This window comes from Mya arenaria, chromosome 17 (assembly GCF_026914265.1).
Source record: "Mya arenaria isolate MELC-2E11 chromosome 17, ASM2691426v1".
NCBI classification, from domain to species: domain Eukaryota; kingdom Metazoa; phylum Mollusca; class Bivalvia; order Myida; family Myidae; genus Mya; species Mya arenaria.
In genome coordinates this window covers 43,975,330-43,997,043 of record NC_069138.1, presented here as the reverse complement: position 1 = coordinate 43,997,043, position 21,714 = coordinate 43,975,330, and the positions used below count along the sequence as shown (strand labels likewise).

Here is a 21,714-nt window from a genome sequence, read left to right as displayed (position 1 = left end):
TCTGCTATCATCACTTACCTTTGTAATCGGTCTTTCATTTACAATCTTTTCTGTCTCCGTCATGAGAGTATTTAGTGCTTCGTCATTCAAAGGCTGCTCTTTGACTACCGATTTTAAGGCTCTCTTTACTGACTGAACAAGTCTTTCCCACACTCCACCCATATGACTCGCATATGGAGGAATGAACTGCTATTCTATGTCTTTCTGCACCAATTCATTCATGATACGACTCTGGTTCCATTCGGCAATTTCTGCTCTTAATTCCCTTTCTCCGGAAGTAAGATTGGTACCATTATCGCTGAAAATCTTTTCTGGTTTTCCCCTTCAACTCATGAAACGTTGCAATGCACATACAAACGAGTCTGTTCCCAAGCTATGTGCGATTTCAATATATACTGCTCGTGTCGTCAAGCAGGTAAACTGGCACCCGTATCGTTTATGTTAGCTACGACCGACCTTGACATACATAGGCCCGAAATAGTCCACACAAACATACGTAAACGGAGGTTTGTCTGGAGTAAGCCTCTCAACGGTGCAATATGTTGTCGTTGTGTTTTTTTAATCAGGATTGTTGGGATAAGAGTGAGTTTTGTGTACGTAAATTGATTAAGCCCCCAATAAATTTACATTTTACTGACCGTTCCAAGGCGGCATCTAATAATCCTTGATAAACATACCTAGTTTTTTATATAGTATGTATGCATTGTGCTGTTTGCGGAATTTTGTGCCGTTGTTCCATGTTTCTTGTTTGTGATTGTTTTATTTCTGTGCTCTATATCTTTGGCGTATACCCTGTGCCATTAAACGAGGTTTTGGCTACTGAACTTTCTTCTGTAGATTTTCACAAAAGTATTGTAACGAAACTTATGGTGTTGTTATTTCTTTTAAAACAGCATCCATTGTTTACAGCCTTAAGCTTTTTAACAATGGAGAAGTGAAAAGATTGTTCTACAATTTGCGAACACAAAAGAATGAATAATGTTTAGTCGAAATCGTGATTAATTTGTACTTTCGTTTATTTTTAAGTTGTGTTCTTGTTGTCAAAAATATATCGGGTGATTTTTTCTCCCAAAACAAAAAAGTTGTGATCCAATATGTTTTAAAAACATGATTGGATACACATTTGCAAAGCAGGGAAGAAAGCTAATTTCAAAGCACTTCACGGAAAGCTTTTTCTGATTGCAGAATGTTCTATTTTCAATTAACATGAAGTACCACTTCGGCGGTCTAATGTGTTTCCAACATAATTTAGATAGTAAATACATTCATTAATTGATCGAAGTGCAATTCACTTTAAGAGTAATAATTTGATGATAATATTATAACTCCTTATCATAATGTTGCAATAACAAAATTGTGAACAGTTTGGTGAACGATAAAACAACGCGAAACGCATGTCTTTTGAAAAGGATTGTTATGATAATTTCATAACAGGTTTGCACTTTGCAAAACTGTTTTTCGGTAATTGATAAAATGTTGTTCGTCTTTCTCAAACACGTTCAGCTGACAAACAATATATAAAACGATTAATGAAAGTATTTCTGTTTGGTAAAGTAAGTGTGTTTGGTACATTTTTCAGTATTGTGAAATTTGAGGGCGACACACTTCCGGAGAAACACATAGACAGTAAGTTAAATGGAATGGATATGAACATTACTAGATATAAATGGAGGCAGAATGAAAGTGGTAGTTATGAAGTATTTCCATACGAATAAAACTAAGTATGCATTTCTCATTTATAGATGATACAAAATGATGAAATGATAGCGGTGGGCATTAAATATTAATACCTGGAGACAAAATCATAATGGTAAGAACAAAATGTTGTTTATCGAGACGAAATGATAGTTGAAGGTACAAAACCTGCTTTGAAGAGAAACGAACTTAGTGGAGTCCTTGATACGAGTTGAGACAATGTATATATGGAGGACAATTAACAGAGTGGTTTATATCAAACTTGTATTGAGAGAGTTAGCATAACTGATGTGCATCCGTAGAATTGTGAGTATGCCAGGTCTAATTTACATATAGTCGAGAACAAAATGGCTGGAGCCCTTCTCGTTTATATTTTGATATGTACATTGTATATGAAAAGCTACAGAATCAAGCTCAGTAGTCGAAATTAAAAACCCGTTTAATGGCACAGGGTAAACGCAAATACATAACACACAAAAACAAACAACCACCAACCAGAAACATAAAATAACAGCACAAAACTCTACAAACAACAAATTACATATATACTATTTAAAAAATTAGTGGTGTTTATCAAGGATCGTAAGAACCGCCTTGAAACGGTCAGTAAAATGTTAATTTTCGTGGGGTTTAAACCAGTTTGTGTGCACAACCTCACTCTAATCCCAACAATCCGGAATAATGTAAAAACGTAAATGGTTAATCTTATTAAAGTATGAATTAACTTGAGGTAATAATAAAACAAATAATAATGAACTCATGGGTAAACCCCAAGTACTTCTATGATAAGGGATCCCGGCTCATTCTGCAGACGAAGGAATACAGTTCAGAGTACCTAATGCAAAAACCTTTCAAAGAAATTTTAATGTTTCAAACTATTAAAATCCAAAACAGTCTGCCTTAGCAATTGAAAGGTTTAAAACTGTGTGATCACAGAGCTTCATAATGAAAAAACATTATTGTATTTAAACTGGGTACAAACAAAAAAAACATAATCAAACTAAAAATACAACATATATTTGCTACAATCTTCTTCCAAATAGGGTACCATTTTGAAAGAAGGTGACGTCACAGGCTGAAACATTCCTAGCGAACCAAACACGGTTTTAAACGAATCTGCAAACTTTTCACTGAAAGTTTAGTTATGTAAGGACGCCATATTTAACCTTATATTTTGTATGAGAAATTCATCATCAAAACAAGAAGGCAAGTACCCTTCAAAGTATTGACGTTATAACCACGATTTAAATACGACCCAAGCCATTCCTTGAATCTATCTGCCCAACTAGTATAGTGCACAGACAAAATGTTACCCTGGTTAAGGCTACCCTGGTTCTTTAACGTGCACCAGTGTATAGCACTGTCACACGAGACCCCCATTTAACATCCCTCCCGGAAGACTATTGGTATTTATTAGTGGTGCGACGGGAAATCGAACCTGCGACCCCTGGATTGATAGTCAAGTGTTTTACCACTAGACCACGGAGTCGCTACTAAGGCAAATAAACAAACGCGCGTAATTTAAATACTGTCAAAAGTGAATCGCCGCCATCTTGATTTTTCATTATTTGTTTTAAACATATACTCGGAAATATATTTGATATTTTGTTGAAAAGTGTGTATGGTAATTGTTATTTACTTCAGAATCGAAATAACTATTAAGAAAAACAAACGTGGATGAAAGCAATATGTTTTTTATGCCTGGCACGGTGTAGTTCATTGTGATGTTTACAAACTAAAGTAACGGGGCGCCAGAATTAATGAAAATATAAAAATAAAACATGACACGAGTTTTCAACATATAGTTCCAATATCCGGACTGAAGTATTCGGACCATGAACAAAGATATATCGTACAGATCCACCGAAAGATGTAAGAAATGGTTATATATTTGATGCATTTTCATAAAATAACATGAATAAAAACAACAACGTATATACAAACTGCACGCATTAACCCTGTTGAGGGACACAAGGCAAGGGCCCAAACGTCAATGAACTATAGACACAAACGTATTTTCATCAAATACACAAATACAAACACCAAAAATAAATTTAAACCACATACACAAATACAAACACCACAAACAAACCCAACCCTCATCAAAACTGCTTTACCGTTAAATGATGGGATTACCGCCTTGGAACGGTCAGCGAACCAGTGGTCACTGGAATTTGAGTCATCTGGGGTCTTAAACTGGTTAGCATGGCCATAATCTCACACTTGTCCCCATTATGTATCAATAATTACTAAATTAGAACACCCATCAACTTGAAGACAATGAAACATAACGCAAAGAAATGAATATTAACTGATAAATTAATATCAAGTACTCAACGACCGCATACCAACATCACCTCTATACGTTAATAACTGGTTGCTGCTCGCTATACACCTTTGAGCCCTCAGATCATTATGTACATCTTTGGGCGTTTATCGCATAATGGCGAATAAGGTTTATTTTTCAATGCAGCTGTGCCAAAATTGCGAATCATATCCATGATTTATGAGATTATTGAAATATGTAGTTCGAGAAATTCATCATGTAATCGATGTTTTGTTTTGCTCTCAGATTTCCTGCAGTTTTAGGCTCGATTCCAATAAGATACAGTATGATCGATATGTTTGCATAAGTAATGGCAATGCTTGTCAATTAATCGTTTATACACATAATTCTTAGGGTATGAGATGTGATAGCTTATCGATATACAAACATCTTACCATACTCTAAGTTAAGTCCAAATGAAACTCAAAGGACAACGTTTAGCCCGTATTCAAAATGCACAAATGAATACGTACGGACACATTTGCCCTTCAGCATGAAAATGTTGTGTTAGCAAATATGTAATATGTCTTTAAACCATTCCTATCAATGAGATATATTGTCCTTGTCTTTATAGTTTTCATCGTTTTGATTCAATTAAAATTTCCTTATCTAATACATTCGACACTAACGGGTTTCGACTGTAATGGTATTTTTAAGTTTTTTTGTTCTTAACGAAATCCAAAATAAAAACAGGATGTGGTCTATGGATGCCCGCTCTATATCAAAGTTTCAGAGCTCTTCTTTAGATTGATATTTTTTAAATACTTTCATAAACATTTCAGAGAATATTTTTTGCTGGAAGTAGAACTTTCTGTCTTCTGGTCCGATGCAACATAAACTCCCTGAAAAATAAACGGTTCAAAACTTCAAAGTGAGTGAATTTTCTTAGGAAAAACGCGACATACCTTTATATTGTTTGAATTGAATTTTAACGAAAGTACTGTTGTCATATACGTGAGACGCTAGATGTGGCTATCTGATGTGTTATCTGTTTGCATTTAACGTATAGGGAAAATTGATAAGTAGTGTATAACCTTTTATATACTTGAGCGAACAAATAAGGGATAAATTAGGGGAACAGGATATAACTGTAGCGAAGTACAAAAATGAAAGGGTCATAATCAGTACTAAACCAAACCTAACCACGTTTGTAAATTTGTACATAACTTCTTTGTCTGTACGTGCGACATGAATTGTAAAAGCGCGTGGTACTTGGTTCAAATACTTTTTTCATAAGTATTAAACTTTGTAAGGTGTTTTTGCCACATAAAAAGGGTAATGCCGCACTGGCTGGCCGTCTACCTCATACCTAGGTAACCGTTTTCACGTGCAATGTTCTCCAGGAATTCAGGGGCGTGCTTCCCTTGAGTGTTGTATTATATCAATTGCTAAAATAATTGAACACTTGTCGTCTATCAGTAACAAATGGATTTATCATAATGGGCAGTTTCTTCGTTCCCAGAGTTTTAGCAGAGAAGTCAGCGACGAGTGTTGCATTTTACGACCCGAAACAGTGCATTCTATTGCAGTTTGTTCGTAATTAAGACCTCACACAAAACTACGATATAATATTCTTCGGACCCATAGAATTTTTCTGAGAGGCAGTAATGTCAACCTGTATTTTTTATAGTAGGTCCACTTCATATTTGTTTGAAAAAATCACAAATTTGACAAATTTATGGGTAGTTTAAGCCCAAACAGTATATGGAGTCCATTTAATACTTTAAGCAAACGAACTTAACGTTTGATGGTTTTGGAGTTGTTTTAAATTTGCCCATATTCAGTAAGTTTATGTGTGAAAACAACGTCTTTCGCCTGTTTATCGACTTCACATATCACAGTCTCCAACTACTTGTACATATCACACGGAACTGACAGCGGAATAGGCGGTTTTACGCATCCGCAAAGCATCCGGCAAATTCAATTCGATATAAAAACGCTTCTTCGAACGGCTGTCTGACAAATGCGACAGATTGAAGTGTTCACCTTCTTTTCAATGTAAAATGTCATTGCGATTAAAGACAGATAGACAGACAACCAGTCAGACAGACAGAGGGAGAGACGTCCGGACGGATTGACGGACAGGCAGACATACAGATATACAGACATATTATACAGACAGACCGATCGACAGATAAGAATTACTACCAAATATCAGTGTGCGGGCAATTGCCTTGTGAATGAGGATGCCTCTCCAGTAAAGCCTTGGAACGTTTTAATATGTTAACAATCTAACACCTTGGAAACGCAATTATAGATTGATATAACGAATATAAGTTTGGTTTTCAATTATTGCAGAAGAATATATGATCGCTTAATATTTTTATATACCAATTGCATTACTTAAGCTTTGTTCATTGATGAATAGCTTGTCACGTTATAGATATAAATGAAATACAACATTGTAAATGCATTTCTTTATTTTGACTATTGTTTTTGTTTAGTACCAGAACCAATAAAGTGATATGTAAATGGACTAATGATGATGTGAACCGTTCGGAACACTCGATCCAGAATCACATCTGGTGAATTTTATTGATGTATTTAGAACGTGAAAATCATTTGCAGAGTCATTGAATGGATAAAGCGTTTATATGTTATTCAGTACATTGTGAAACGGGCCAAGAAGTAGAGATTTTAAGTTTTACGAAAAATGATTTATAATGAAATATGACTAAATTGATGTCTGACAGGCAACTGGCGGCAGAAAGCGATAAGAGGCTGTACTGGATGACATCATTTCAGGAATATAGGCGCATGCCTCCTGTCGTCTGCTTCAGGAAATATTTCGGAGAAATTTCTGATAATACTATTCTCTTTCATTAAAATATCATACCAACAATTGCATAGCGTTCAATCCAATACGGTGGGTGGATGCATTATTGTGTAAATTTATGAAATATAAATCATCTTGGGATAAACACCTTATACTTATGTGCCTTTGATTGAGGACGTATATATACTTATCTTCCATATAACCAGGACGTATTTAATGTTTAAGATCTGTGAGATGAGTGTATGAAATACAAAGACAACTTTTTTAACACTCGCATCTTAAACAACAATTTGAATATTCGGATACGAAGAAATAATAAGTTTGGGTTAAAAAGCGTAAAGCAGACGAACAAAATGTCAGGAGCGGAAGCGTTCATGGGCAGCTGGCGGGAAGAGGAAAAGGAAGGATATGAGGCGATGGTCACGGCCCTAGGTAGGTGCAGTGTTGATTCTTCATTTTTAAACACTGTTTAAACATATGTTGAAAATTGTATGCAAAAGTGCATTGACAAATTTATCCCAAACATTAGTGACGAGTATTTGGAACTTCAGTGTTCATACATTAACACTTTATTAATGCATAAGATGTAGGTGATTTTTCATTTTTTGTTTGCGCATTTTACGCACATTTTCGAAACAAAAAAGACGGAATGCAGTTCATCACTCTAAGTGGATCAACAACTTAAGTTTTCTAAGTTGAATTTTAAGTTGGTACAATACAAGTTTGAAACACCTTTACGTGTTCAGTTATATTTTTGTTGAATAGGATTATGATAATCCAATCACTTGTTAATCACATAAGAATACCCTTTTGTCAAGTTTTATTGGAAAAGCGGCTTCTTACAAATGGTATAAAGTGTTATCAGCAACTCACTAATAATAATGTAAACATAATAAATACTAATAATAGAGTGTTTAATTAATATGCAAACACAGTTATGAGCATTTTACTTTTTAATATGATACATATAAACACATTATATAATATAGCTAAAAGAACCAAGATTAGGAAGCATCAAATGTTCAGGGTATTCCTATCGTAATTGCAAATCATCTTAAATAAGTAAAACCGATATTTCCTACGTGAAATATTCTACATACAGTTGTTGTGTCAGATAAAATAAATCCAGGGCATCAATTGAATAATTATCAAAACTATTGCCGCTTTTGAATATCTACTGTTTCTATAAGCAGTTTGTGAATGATAAAGAACGTTACTTATGCTTTCAAGTTTCAAATAATTCTTGATCATCCTTACATATGTACTTTGCTACAACTGGCAGCACATTCTCTGACACTTAACTGTTTGTTATATAAGTGATTTCCTATAATATAACCTTTTTTGTGCATAGCTACCGTAATAAAAAATGCTATTTGAGAATTGATGCAATATAACGTATGTGTTGATTATATCTCGATGTAATAGTTAGATGACATGAAGTAACATTTACCTGATTAACAAAGGGCAGAGTAAGTGAAGCGAATGACCCTCTCTTAATCATTAATATGATATTTCAGGTGGTCGAGCTGTCTTAGAATACTGCCTCATTGGCTGAAACAATGTCAACGCAAACTCTGAATCAGGGAGTGTGGTATTGGATAAGTGTCATACGCGGACCTTTAAACACCCGCAAATGTTAAACTTCTTTGTGATTAATCCTAGAACTGAATGATTGCAATTCTGCAATTTCATTGGCTGAAATTTGTTTGTTTTCTGATTGATTACATACCTTCAACCATAATACTCAACTGCTTTTAGAACGAGAGAAGAACGATGGAACAAATGATTGCCTGTGCTTGTCCATCAATTTTTTAAGTAGCGTTAGTTTTTGTTTCCCTTCATTAAGTTAAGCCACGAAGCGATGATAGACGTCACTTTGATCTCCTTTAATTAGATTTACAGAAACCTGCATTGTAGCAATGATGGAAATACCAACATGTATTGGAAACACTATTATTTATGTTACCTGTGTCTGTTATCTTGTAGTGTGGTTTGTCTCGTTGCGTATCTTTTGTACTATAAACAAGCTCACAGTTAATTTCGACTGTATGTGGACAAGACCCAAGATCCCAAATGCATACAAAGTCATTACTGAATCTCTATCTCAACTCATTTTACCAAATAACAGCATTAAACGATGCAAAGTGTTGTTGTTGTTGTTTTTTTCTCTTTTGAAAATTGTAATCTCTGAAATATTAGTAAATATAATTAAAATATTTCGAGAACAAAAACAGTGCATTAGACTGATATTCTAGTGAACGCGCGGTTCACTGACCGTTCTAAGGAAGCTCTTTTGATGCGTGTGTGGTTTGTCTGTTTGTGGTGTTTCAAATGTGTATGTGGTGTTTATTTTATGTTTCTTGGTCTTTGTCCTTTTGTCTTTGCCTAGTGCCCTCTAAAGGGACTTAGTTTCGATTGTTAGACGACCAGCCTTGACCATGCAGTATCGATGTAATATTGAGTCCAGGCTCCTATATCACAAGAATAGTTTGATTCAAAATCTTGATAAGTGTGTCTACATTTTGAAAATATATTATCTTAAAGTATGTAAAAAGGTTTCGACAATATTGTTATCACATCATACTATATGTGAGCGGTAGTACATCATACTAAGTATATATAAGCAGAAGCATAGACAGTATTACTCTATGTGGGCGGTATCACATCATACTACATAAAATAGTTCTAGAACAAAAACAGTGCAGCAGACTGATATTCTAATGAACGCGTGTTTCACTGACTGTTCTAAGGAAGCTCTTTTGATGCGTGTGTGGTACGTCTGCTTGTGGTGTTTTAAATGTGTACATGGTTTATATTTTGTGCATCTTGCTCAGTGTCCTTTGTCTTTGCCTTGTGCCTCTAAAGGGAATTAGTTTTGATTGTTAGACGACCAGGCTTGACCATGTAGTATCGATGTAATATTGAGTCCAGGCTCCTATATCACATAAATACTCAAGTCAAATCTCAATCTCAATCTCAACGCATTTAACCACATAAAAGCATAGTATGATTCAAAATCTTGATAGGTGTTTTTACATTTTGAAAACGTACTTTCTTAAAGAATGTATTGAAAAAAAGGTTTCGACACTATTGTATCACATCATACTATATGTGAGCGATAGTACATCATACAAAACATAGGCCGTAGCATAGACGGTATTACCCTATGTGGGCGGTATCACATCATACTACATCTAGTCAGTAGCTGGACCGTATCACATCATATTAAATGTTGGCGGTATCACATCATACTACATATAGGCAGTATCATGGGCGGTATCACATCATACTACATATAGGCAGTATCATAGGCGGTATCAAATCACACTACATATAGGAAGTATCATTCCCGGTAACACATCATACTACATATAGGCAGTCTCATAGGCGGTAACAAATCATACTCCATATATGCAGTATCATTGGCGGTATCACATCATCCTACATATAGGCAGTATCATTGCTGGTATCACATCATACTGCATATAGGTAGTATCATTGCCGGTATCACATCATACTACATATCAATCTCATTAAAATCATATCGTGACGTTCACTTCATTTCATTACGTTATGTACGATCTGAGAACATGACGTTAGAGGTCAACTCAAGTTAACCTTTATAACTTGCATATTCATAAGCATGTGCACGAAATCATGTCCAATGATAACGTTCGTAACGTAGCAGGTTTGTTTGAAACTTTAAATGGCGTCGTTGGTGACGATGCTGACCCGGGATCTCCCTGCCCGCTTTAACAATTTCTTTCCGAAAATCAGTGTCTGTTAGCCTTTGATAAATTAACAAAGCGTGAAATAAATAACAAGGTCAAGGATGACAGTTCAGTTGAATCGGAAAACGACAATATAAACGACAATATAAACTTAACTGGATTATAGAAAGTTATATAATGCTTTTAAACGAGAGCATATCGTGTAAATGGATAAATAACATTATTAATTACACCCATAGATGATACACCACTACAAACCTGATGTGATATTTTGAATTTGACAATGTAATACAAATTCGCGAGCACGAGCAACATCATTGTCTAGATTCCTGGACCTGAACTTCGTTCTTAGACGTTAATCACGGTGATTGACCAGTTAAATGCTGAGAGTTAGTCATTATTTGCACATATCTATGCTTACAAGTGTTCATATTGATACATTGTTAATGTTATATGTAAACACCTAAGTATAGCATGTGTAAACTATCATCTATGCTAATCATGTTGCACAGTAAACGTTACTGTAAGCCAGGTAAGTTTTAACTTGACGTGTATTTAATTGTGTAAGGCTCAGTCGGGTTTTTTCGTTATTTTTACGAGGGAAACCCCTGTGGTATAAACTGTTTTTACTGCATTGCAGCTGCAATATTTTGGAACTTAGAAGAGTGAGGTTCATTTAATAAATAATAAGATTTTTTTATATTATCTTTTATTAGGAGAAGGATGTATCATCAAACAGGTTTTAAGATAATATGAAAAACCCAGGAGGCTGGGAGCCTCTGCATTGGAGTAAAAAATTCTTCTATTTTTCAGAGAATGCCCAAAAAATATTTTGATTTAAGAGTAAAGACTGAATCAGGTGAATAATATGAATATTTTGTGGGGTATTTCATTTAAGTTATACTTAGAAATGTGAATTAGGGTGTTATTGTTTATGATTATCATTCTAAATATTAATCATTATATTGGACATAATTGGTTTCACCTTTGCCAACCCGACATTAGGTTTTGATATTTGGGAAGTGTTTCGGCTGATAAAATGGAAGATTTTAAAATCTACTTCATCATCATATTCACATCATTCGAACGGAGTATTCTCGCGATATTGATAAAATACTGAGCGCACATAGCAGTGGGAAAAGTTTTTTACAAAAAAAAAACAACCTTCTTTTGTTACAAAAAACAACAACCTTCTTTTGTACACATCTGATAAACTGGTTAAAAGCAGTCAACAGTTGGGTGTTTAGATGCTTTCAACACCTAAACTTTTTTTACTAAATTAATTGAGGCGTTGTATTTCACTTAAGAGAAACTTCTATCATATTTCGATTTCTTTTATAGTTTATACATGTAATGGAACAATCTGTAAAGAAAACATAGATTCTCTTTCAGCCAAATTAGAGGGAGGATGAAGTGACTTAATTATTCTCAAACGTCTGTATCTAACTCGGTGATTTGATTAATTATACTTCAAATATACAGGAAAAATAAATGAGATCATCGTATTCTGGAAGCAGTTTATTAAATAAAATAGAAACCCGATATATGTAGCCTTAGTGTTCAAAACTAAATTTTGTCCATTGGGATGGCAGTGCTTTTCAAATTTGGTATAAATTTATTAAGGTAAATCAGCATTAAGTAGTTATTGATTTAATGAAGTGAATCAGTAGGTTTGAACAGAAGCTGGGTCAGTTGACAAAATATCATCTCAAACACTAAGCTGCTAAATGGTGTGTCTGTCACATTAAGACATATTATTTTGGTAAATTCAAAGTAATAAACTTTAACCATAACATAAACATAACATAAAGAGACACATTTAATACAACAATTAACAAATAAAATAGTTAATGATTGGTGACAAACTGTATTCATCTGCAGTATATATAGCTAATGAAGTGAATGTCACTGATCTGTATAAATGATCAAATTCATCATAGCTGATCATGTTTAATGTGAACTTCAAATATTTTGACTCCTGTTTTCTTTTTTCTTAACATGTTGGTTTACATAATGGTTGCTGTTATCAGGCAGCCAGAGTCCCAGTTGTTCTGCACTTCCATAGTGTACCTTAAAAATGAACTGAAAGAATAGTTGAATAAATAAATTCTTGATAAATGCTTAGCTACAACAGTGTTGTGTTTTGGATTCTAAGTAATAATGTCATCTAATATGATTTACTTTAAATCTCTTCACTGATTTCCCTCTTTGATAAAGTGAAAGAATAATACTTAATAAGTATATTTCCAGACTTGAAATGTAATATCATTCAAATTTTTACAAAAAAGCTTTTTTATCTTTACACAAATATTGCAAACACATGGAATCCAAAGATGCTTTAATCAGTAACTTCAAGTAGTATCATATCTACCTATTTACTATTCCTTAAATAAAATTAAAAAAAAGTTTGATGAAAATTTTAATTGAATATGTACTCACCTGTTCTGTTTGTGTGGATATGGTAAATACAGGAACACCTTCTTCTCAGACTTTTAGACAGCTGGACTTCCTAAATTGTTCAACTAAAAGCAATAAGTTGTCAAAAAACACACACATTCATTTCACTTCATGTCAATGTAACATTAGTTAGTAACTTATTCTGCACACAAGAACCTGTACATAAAAAATGTAGTCTTTAAATAAGCAGTGAAACTATAATTACTTGTTTTAATATAAGTGTAGGTCTACTTTTTAAGAATGTATTATTGTGGACAAGTACATCAGTAACATTCATCAATGGGACAATATTAAATACACTTGGAGAGTACTGTTTTGCATTTATTAAAGTACAAATACAATGAACAGTTACACACAGGTTAAGCAGCACTTACCATCCATGATACCTGATACAGTAACTGCTAAGATATACGTCTGTTCTGTCTGGTTCTGTATGTTGTAACCCACAGTTTTTCTCTAGCCAGCCAATCAGGGCACTGCTTGCATTGCCCTCTCATTCTGTGATCACGTGGTAGTCATGTGATCACAACAACTGTTAAAATAATCTAAACATTATAAAAATATTCAAATGTTAACTCAACCAGGGAAGATAGCTCAGATCATATTTGTTTCAAACTCTATGAAATGACAGTGTACAAGCTTCAATCTAAGGAATTTTTAAATTAATCTACAACTGCTAGTACATACCAATAAACTCTGCTTGTATCCTGGATGGGGTCATCTGGTTTCAAATCCTTTATGATATCTGTATTGTAGGATATCCGGTTGGGGAAGAGAACTCAAAGACTCATATTTAAACTGTAAAAAAATAAAACTACATGGTTATTAATAAAATTCAGCTCATTTATTCAATTGTATTCATCTATGACTGTCATAAATTATTATCATTTACATTATTATTACAATATATTGGCGAAATAAACACTTGGTCTCCGCCAGGGCCTGGTTCACACATCAACTATGATGATCTACAATAATTTGCAATATTAAAGTAACCTGCGAGGTTAAGTATGCCGGGGTGAGGCTCGAACCCACGACCGCCGGAACGCTAGCATGACGCTCTACACAACTGAGCTTACCGGGCGGCTGGTTCTTACCCACACACAATACGATTTTGTCTTTACGTTTCATAATCCGGTGTTTTTATCAAACTTTTCATTCCAATAATTCTTTCCAAGCAGGCCTTACAGAGTATCGAATGCTGCAGCAGAGTCATAACATTTGTACATACGAAATGAATAAATAATGTATTTTTTTTGGTGAAAATGAAAGTGTCAGTCAACTGGATAAACAGCAAGTTCATAACTTTTCATGGACATCAGCATAACCCGTTAATATTATGGTATTAAACTATTCATATTTAATATTTTACTCACGCTTATGTATCCGCATCGTTTAAAATAGGTAAATAGTTCGTAATATTATGATCATATTGGAATTGTTTTACTAACAAACAAGTTCAATTTTCTAAGACGCCATTTTGTTTTTTTGGTAGTGTTAATTACGGGTATACTTCAGTAATCAATGACACGTAAAAAAAACAGTTAAAAGAAAATACAGGATGGAAAGGAATATTTATTATAAACTTAATGCAGTAGCAATCGGTTAACATCTACAAGTGATGGATGCCGGTGTTTACTTCGTAAATAAACGGATATTGCAGCATCTTAAAATGGTGTCCTTTTAATGCCATTTGGTATTCAGAGAGAAAAGTAGTTTCGGAAGAAACCCTGAAAGTTTCATCAAAACGACTCCATTCTGAGCAGACGAATTTGCTATTTTTTGTAAAATTGCCATATACTCACAGCTTAATTCGGCCATGACGTTTGGAGAAAACGTCAGCTTCGTGTCTGCCTTCGACGTAACGAGCAATTTCATTGGCTAGTGGAGAGGTCAATCTGAGGTGACCCCTTACGTGAAGTCCTCAGATCCACAAAGCGTAACGTCGTGAAGCGTGTATTGGGGATCTGATTTTAATGAGATTGACTACATATAGGCAGTATCATGGGCGGTATCACATCATACTACATATTGTTAGTATCATTGGCGGTATCACATAATACTACATATAGGTAGAATCATTGCCGGTATTTCAACATACTTCATATAGGAAGTATCATTGCCGGTATCTCACCATACTACATATAGGAATTATTCTGGGTGATATCACATCATACTGCATATAAGTAGTATCATTGCCGGTTTCACATCTAACTACATATAGGGAGTATTCTGGGTGATACAACATCATACTACATATAGGCAGTATCATTGCCGGTATCATATCATAATAATCATACTACATTTAGGCAGTATCATGGCCGGTATCACATCATATTACATATAGATAGTATCATTGCCGGCATCACATCATACTACATATAGGGAGTATTCTGGACTATGTATGGACGGTATCACTGTATGCTACATATTGGTGATATTCAGCCTAATATATATGGTCGGTATCAAATAAACTACATATCATACTGTGTGCAAAATTGCATTATACTACATATGGACGATATCACAGGTTATTATATATATGCGAAAACACATCATACTACATATGGGCGGTATAACATCATACTACTACATTTGTTCAGTATCACTAGATACTACTGGTTTGCATTACCACATCATTCTATGTATGTTATCGCAAATTAATACATTTATACTGTAACACATTTATACTTAAACACATCATACCGTATATGTGCAATATCACATGATACTAATTACTGGCGATTTGACATCAAACTCTATAGAATTAGGTTCAATATCACATTATACTATATGTATTGGTTGTGTCTCATAAAACTACATATTTGCGGTACTACATGATACTACAAACTGACGGTATCCGACCATCTAACCTACTACATATGATCACATAATTATACATACAGTTGTTAACACATTACACTACATATGAACGGTATCACAATATGCTTTATAGACGCATCATACTACATACCATACTACATAGCTGAAAGGTCAATAATTGAAAGTTCGGAGATGCTTCAGTTTAAACTCAATTTATCGGGGATATTTACTTGGCAATATGCTACTGTAAATGCATCAGTCGTTTAAATGTTTACAATTTCAAGCCAGGTCAGTTGACTTATTTTATGATTAACAAACAAGGGCTTGCTACAGTTTAATGCTCCATTCATATTTTACCAGAACATTTTATTTCCCTACTGTGTACTTGGAACCAAATATGATACTGCACTCACGTCATTTTATGAGTTTCTTGATTTATTAGGTTACTTTGGAGGCATATTTTATGAAACATAAACATGCTTGTGCTCGTATGCTTCCATTCACAAAGATAATGAATTTGAGAAAACAAATTAGGTAGATAAAGATTTCGAGGTTCTACTAGATAAAAGTGTTCTATTCTGAACTAAAAATGAGATTAATGAGTCATTTCTTATCCACCAAATTCAATGAAGTTATTTCTGAATTTAATGTTGTCAATGGATCTACTTTGTCGATATTTTGTTATTCAATTCATCATAAATGTTCGGATATTACATAGCAATATAATTAAGTTGCTGTGAGTCGAAGGCTTCGCTTTCTTTATGGTAAATTCAGTAATTAACTCAATGCATATCATAAACAAAACACAATTGCTTGTAATTTAATCAATCATCACAAATGTCGGAGAATAGCAGGTGAAATATATTTATAATTTACGACCATTCTAGCTATTAGACATTTGTCCTTGAACCATAAATGTTTGTGAAACCTTTTTATGCAGGTTTACCCGAGGAAAAGAAAGAGTTCTTTAAGAACGCGCGAACGGAAATAACGTACCGACGTGACGGCGACGTCTGGGAGATTAACGTCGGTATGCAAGGTGCCCCACAAACGCGGACATTCCGATTCAAACCCGGGGAGCAATATGAGTTAGCCTCGCTCGATTGTTCGCCTATGAAGGTTAGGTTATACTATGAGGTGACCTTAGATTGAGGTTACCTCGCAAGCTGGTAATCCTATGAATATTAGGTTATACATTTGTAAGTCAAATATCATGGTCTCGTTTGCGTAGGCCTTCTTGGATGGCTCGATTATGAAAGTTATGTTTGACCATTGTCTATTACAATATATGATCATGTATAAGTCAGCCTCATGAATTTGATGGCTCATCAAAAGGGCTTGATTTTATAGTGTTTAGACGGGCACAATATAGGTTGATTTGAAATGCATGTTTTTCAATCATGTATAGATTGGGGCAACTGTTTTACTGTAGCCTGGTTCTACAAATGATTTGCAAAATGACAAAATTAAATAACCCCAAAACGCAATAAAAACAAATAGCTACTCAAACACTAGAATAACTCAAAAGTTTGTTTTAATTATAACCAATGCAAGTTTGGTGCTTATTTAAACTTCGTGCAAGGTGCATTGCTTGATTTTACTTTGATCATTGCATATATAATTAAGTTTGTGTAATTTGAATATAAATTGGATGTTATTGTGCCTTTTGCTTTTTTCCTGAAATACATCTAAATTTCACCATTCTTATTTAGAAAGAAACTTTGGGGTGGAGAGGGGGGCTTATCCCAAAAACCCCATAGATCCATCGGGCCTGCAAGTTTTTAAGGCCTAGCAACCCCCTCTGGGGATATTATTTTATAGTTTATTGCCACAAATTCACCGGTTTAAATGCGCCGAAATATCGCAAGATTTTTATACCTTTACACAATTTATTTTTAATCATTATGTCCAATGACTATGTGATTTAAGTCAAAATTGAAATTATTTTGTCGTTAGGTTTGTAGTTTACTTTTGGTTTTGTTGTCGAACAAGATTTTGCAAGATATTTTTGTTTGAAACTTAAAATGAACAATCTCATAATTCATTGACAAAACACCTTGCGTAATAATCAGTTTAAAGCAAATACTTTGATACAAATTTGCAAAACAGGGGATCAAGTTATTTTCAAAGCACTTCACGGAAGGGTTTCCTTGCATCATGATATGGGTTTTATTAATTTAAAGTACCACTACGACAGTTTTATGTGTTTCCAGCATATTTCAGATAGAAAAATAAACCTAATAATAAACGAAGTGCAATTCTTTTTAAAAGCCAATATGCTGGTGCAATAAGAAATTTATGAACATTTTCATAAAAGATAAAACAACGCAGAGCTTTTCTTTTCAAAGGGTTTTTATGATAACTTTTATAACTTTGCAAATCCGTGTTTCGCTGATTGATAATGAAATGCTTTCCTACCCTTAACACATGGAAGCGAACAATCTTACTTTACATTGATGAATTGAAGTCCCTTTTGCGGTAAAGCAGGTGTGTTTCGTACATTTCAGAGTGTTGTAACAGTGGACGGTGACAAACTGCAAGAGAAACACATAGACGATAACTTACATGGAATGGATATGAACATTACCAGATATATAGATGGAGGCAAAATGATCGTGGTAGGTGATAAAACTTATACGGAGGAGCTCAGTAGGCATTTCACAATTATAGATGATACATATGGGAATATGCAGGTACTTCCGATAGAAGGATCCATCTATAGTGACATATACTACATCATGATACACGGAGAAACAATGGTACTTGTAGGCACTGGGTATTGATATAGGGATAAAGAATGAGTGTGGTAGGAGCTGATGATTAATAAACGGAGACAGATCTGAGGTTGTACTAGGCATTTTCAATTGATACACGGATAAAAAATGATTGTGGTAGGTACTTAGTATTGATAGAATGACACCGATATAGGTCGGTACTAAACAGTAATAGACGGATAAAGAACGATATCGGTAGGTTGCTAAACGGACAATATGGAAGTGAAATATATTAAATAAGGACAGACAGAGAAAGAAGATACTCGTAGGGACTAAATAAGATAGTCGGAGACAAAATATTAGCAGAAGGTGCTAAATGCTGATAAACATTTGGACAGCAGGATAGTGATAGACACTAAATATAACTAGAAGAAGACAATATAATAGAAGTAGGTACTCAATATTGATTGAACGAGATGCAATGATGGAGGAAGGTACTAAAATAGAGAGTTTGAGACAAAATGATAGCAGAAGGTACTAAATACTGATTTATATAGACAACAGGATAGTCATAGATACTAAATATTGATTGAAGGAGATGCAATGATGGAAGAAGGTACTAAAATAGAGAGTTTGAGACAAAATGATAGCAGAAGGTACTAAATACTGATTTATATAGACAACAGGATAGTCATAGATACTAAATATTGATTGAAGGAGATGCAATGATGGAAGAAGGTACTAAAATAGAGAGTTTGAGACAAAATGATAGCAGAAGGTACTAAATACTGATATATATAGACAACAGGATAGTCATAGATACTAAATATTGATTGAAGGAGATAAATGATAGTCATAAGTACTAAATATCGATATGTTTTGTAAGTACTAATAAAAGATGGTTGGAGATATATATGTACAGACAACAGGCTAGTGGTACGTACTAAATATCAATATAAGGAGGAAAAATATAGAAGAAGGTACAAAATATCGATAGATATAGACAACAGAAGAAAGTACTCAATATCGATAAAAATAGACAACACGATAAAAGAAAGTACTTAATATCGATATATATAGATAACAGGATATGGACAACAGGGTAAAAGAAAGTAATAAATATCGATATATCTCGAAAACAGGATATAAGAAAGTTCTTAATATCGATAGATATAGACAACAGGATAGAAAAAAGTTTCAAACATCGATGGACGGAGACACAATGTTTGTAGCAGGTTCTAATTATCTATAAAAGGAGTTTAAATTATAGTGAAAGGTACATGTACCAAAAATAGATAGAGACAAAATGATTGTAGCAGATACTACATAATAATGTATGTAGTCAACAGGATAGTCATAAGTACTAAATATCGATAAAAGGAGATAAATGTACGTATTAACTACTATAACATAACGGTACACACTTTATATTGTCTGATAAATTGATTGTGGTAGTCACTTACTATTGTTAGACAGAGACATATTGATAGTCGTAGTATTTACTAGACATTGTTAGACAGAGGTAGATAACACATATTGCTAGATAGAGATACAGAAATAGTTGTAGGCGTTAAATATCGATAGAAGGAGACCCATTTATAATATACTAAATATTGATTGACAGAGACAATATAAAAGTGAGTGATCGGAATGAAGCATGTTTGAAGGGATAAGCGGTGCTAGATAGGTGCTGGGTAGATTAAGGAGAACAGTTATGATAGTCGTTGATGCATGTATTGGGATTACATATATGTTAGTGAGCGCATTATTTGTGATAGCGACAGGAACTATTTTTATACAGACAGGAATACAGTGCTTAAGCCATTCTGATTGACATTTTAGCAGAGGAACTAAATAACTAAATCATGGTTCTTTTAACATATGATTTTGGATTGGTGTAGGCTTTGATGCAACGAATTTACTCATATTGAAAAAACAACAACAGAATATGCAGTTATGGTTATCTTGAAAGGGATCCACATGCTGGAATTGAAAAAAAAAAACGAAAAAAACTCAAGTTTCAAAGTATGAAACAAAGACATGTGTTGTAGATTATTATATTTACAATACATTTCGAAGAGTAAGATAAAAACATTTGTTGTATTCTTTTTGTTTTCTTTTTCAGGAAACACACGTGGGTGAATTACGTATGCGATCGATCTACGCGCGTATATAGAACATCTGCTTACTGGAACTTTACTAGATGTCTTGTGTCTACGAGTGTATATCATTCATATGGTAATCAATGTATATAAAATGGTCTTAACATACGCTTGGCAACTTGATATGTGATAAGAAATTTAAACTATTACAGGTATGCCAATATAGGGTATGTGCTCTGATAAAAATGATAAATAAGTCTAGATCTTGATGTAGCATTTTGCGTTATAAAAGCTTTTCCAGAATACTTTTTCCGGAATAAAACCAAAACAAACTTAAACGGCATATGCTTTCTGCTTGAGATGTACAGTAGCTTAATTAAATATGAACAAAATGTATTGGTATTTGTTATTATCCAATTGCCAACTTCGGTGCTTATCAGGCTAACGGCGATCTCAATCGATTTTCCTCTCCTGCATGATGTGACTGGTCAATTGACTGGTCTCTCAGCAGTACTGTACGCCTACAGTGACCAGTTAGCGTTGCTTCTGGGTTATTAAGGTATCCCTGAGCCATTTGGCTGTACTATGGCTTGTCCCGTCGTGTGCTATCACGATTTAAGATAAGTGGCATGTGTTAAGAATGACCGAAAATTCTAGTCACATCTAAATATTGGCAGAGTTTTGTTTTAAATGAACGAGCGAGATACTAGAAGTTGTAGGTGTGATACTCGAGTCCTTTTCAAATGCACTCTTAGTTCATTGACGTGCAACGGTAAAGCATGAGCACGTTTGAGATAAATGTCCAGAGTTTTAAACTAAAAGTAAATACAACAATTGTCCCAGTACTACCTCTTATGTATTCCTTATGTATTCCGCTTTTGTTTAAAAAATGATATTTTCTTCGCTTCCATAATTTTGATGGTCGCCAATAGTTTTCAAAAACATCAGCACTGCATGTGTACGTTTTAAATATATTTCAAAATGAGGCGTTATGATATTCATGAACTTCATCGATTAAGATATTAAGCATCCTGTTAGAAAAATGTGATAACATGTCTGTGTGCGTCTGTGTGCGTTAAAGTAAGACAGG

At 34.1% G+C, this 21,714-nt stretch overlaps 1 protein-coding gene across 2 annotated transcripts in view; it reads left to right on the top strand.

Annotated features, from left to right (window-relative positions):
- The window catches only part of LOC128223969 (fatty acid-binding protein 10-A, liver basic-like), a 57,819-nt gene extending 36,813 nt beyond the window's left edge, over window positions 1–21,006 (top strand). The window contains exons 1-4 of one of the 2 annotated variants that reach the window (XM_052933515.1): window positions 6,697–7,229; window positions 16,749–16,927; window positions 18,316–18,426; window positions 20,648–21,006. In XM_052933515.1, coding sequence (XP_052789475.1) covers window positions 7,040–7,229; window positions 16,749–16,927; window positions 18,316–18,426; window positions 20,648–20,698 — 531 coding nt within the window. In that variant the 5' untranslated portion in view covers window positions 6,697–7,039 and the 3' untranslated portion in view covers window positions 20,699–21,006. Of the gene's footprint in view, window positions 1–6,696; window positions 7,230–16,748; window positions 16,928–18,315; window positions 18,427–20,647 lie in introns of those variants that run through there. The other variant, XM_052933518.1, reaches the window with a different exon arrangement.
- Window positions 21,007–21,714: the final 708 nt, after the last annotated feature.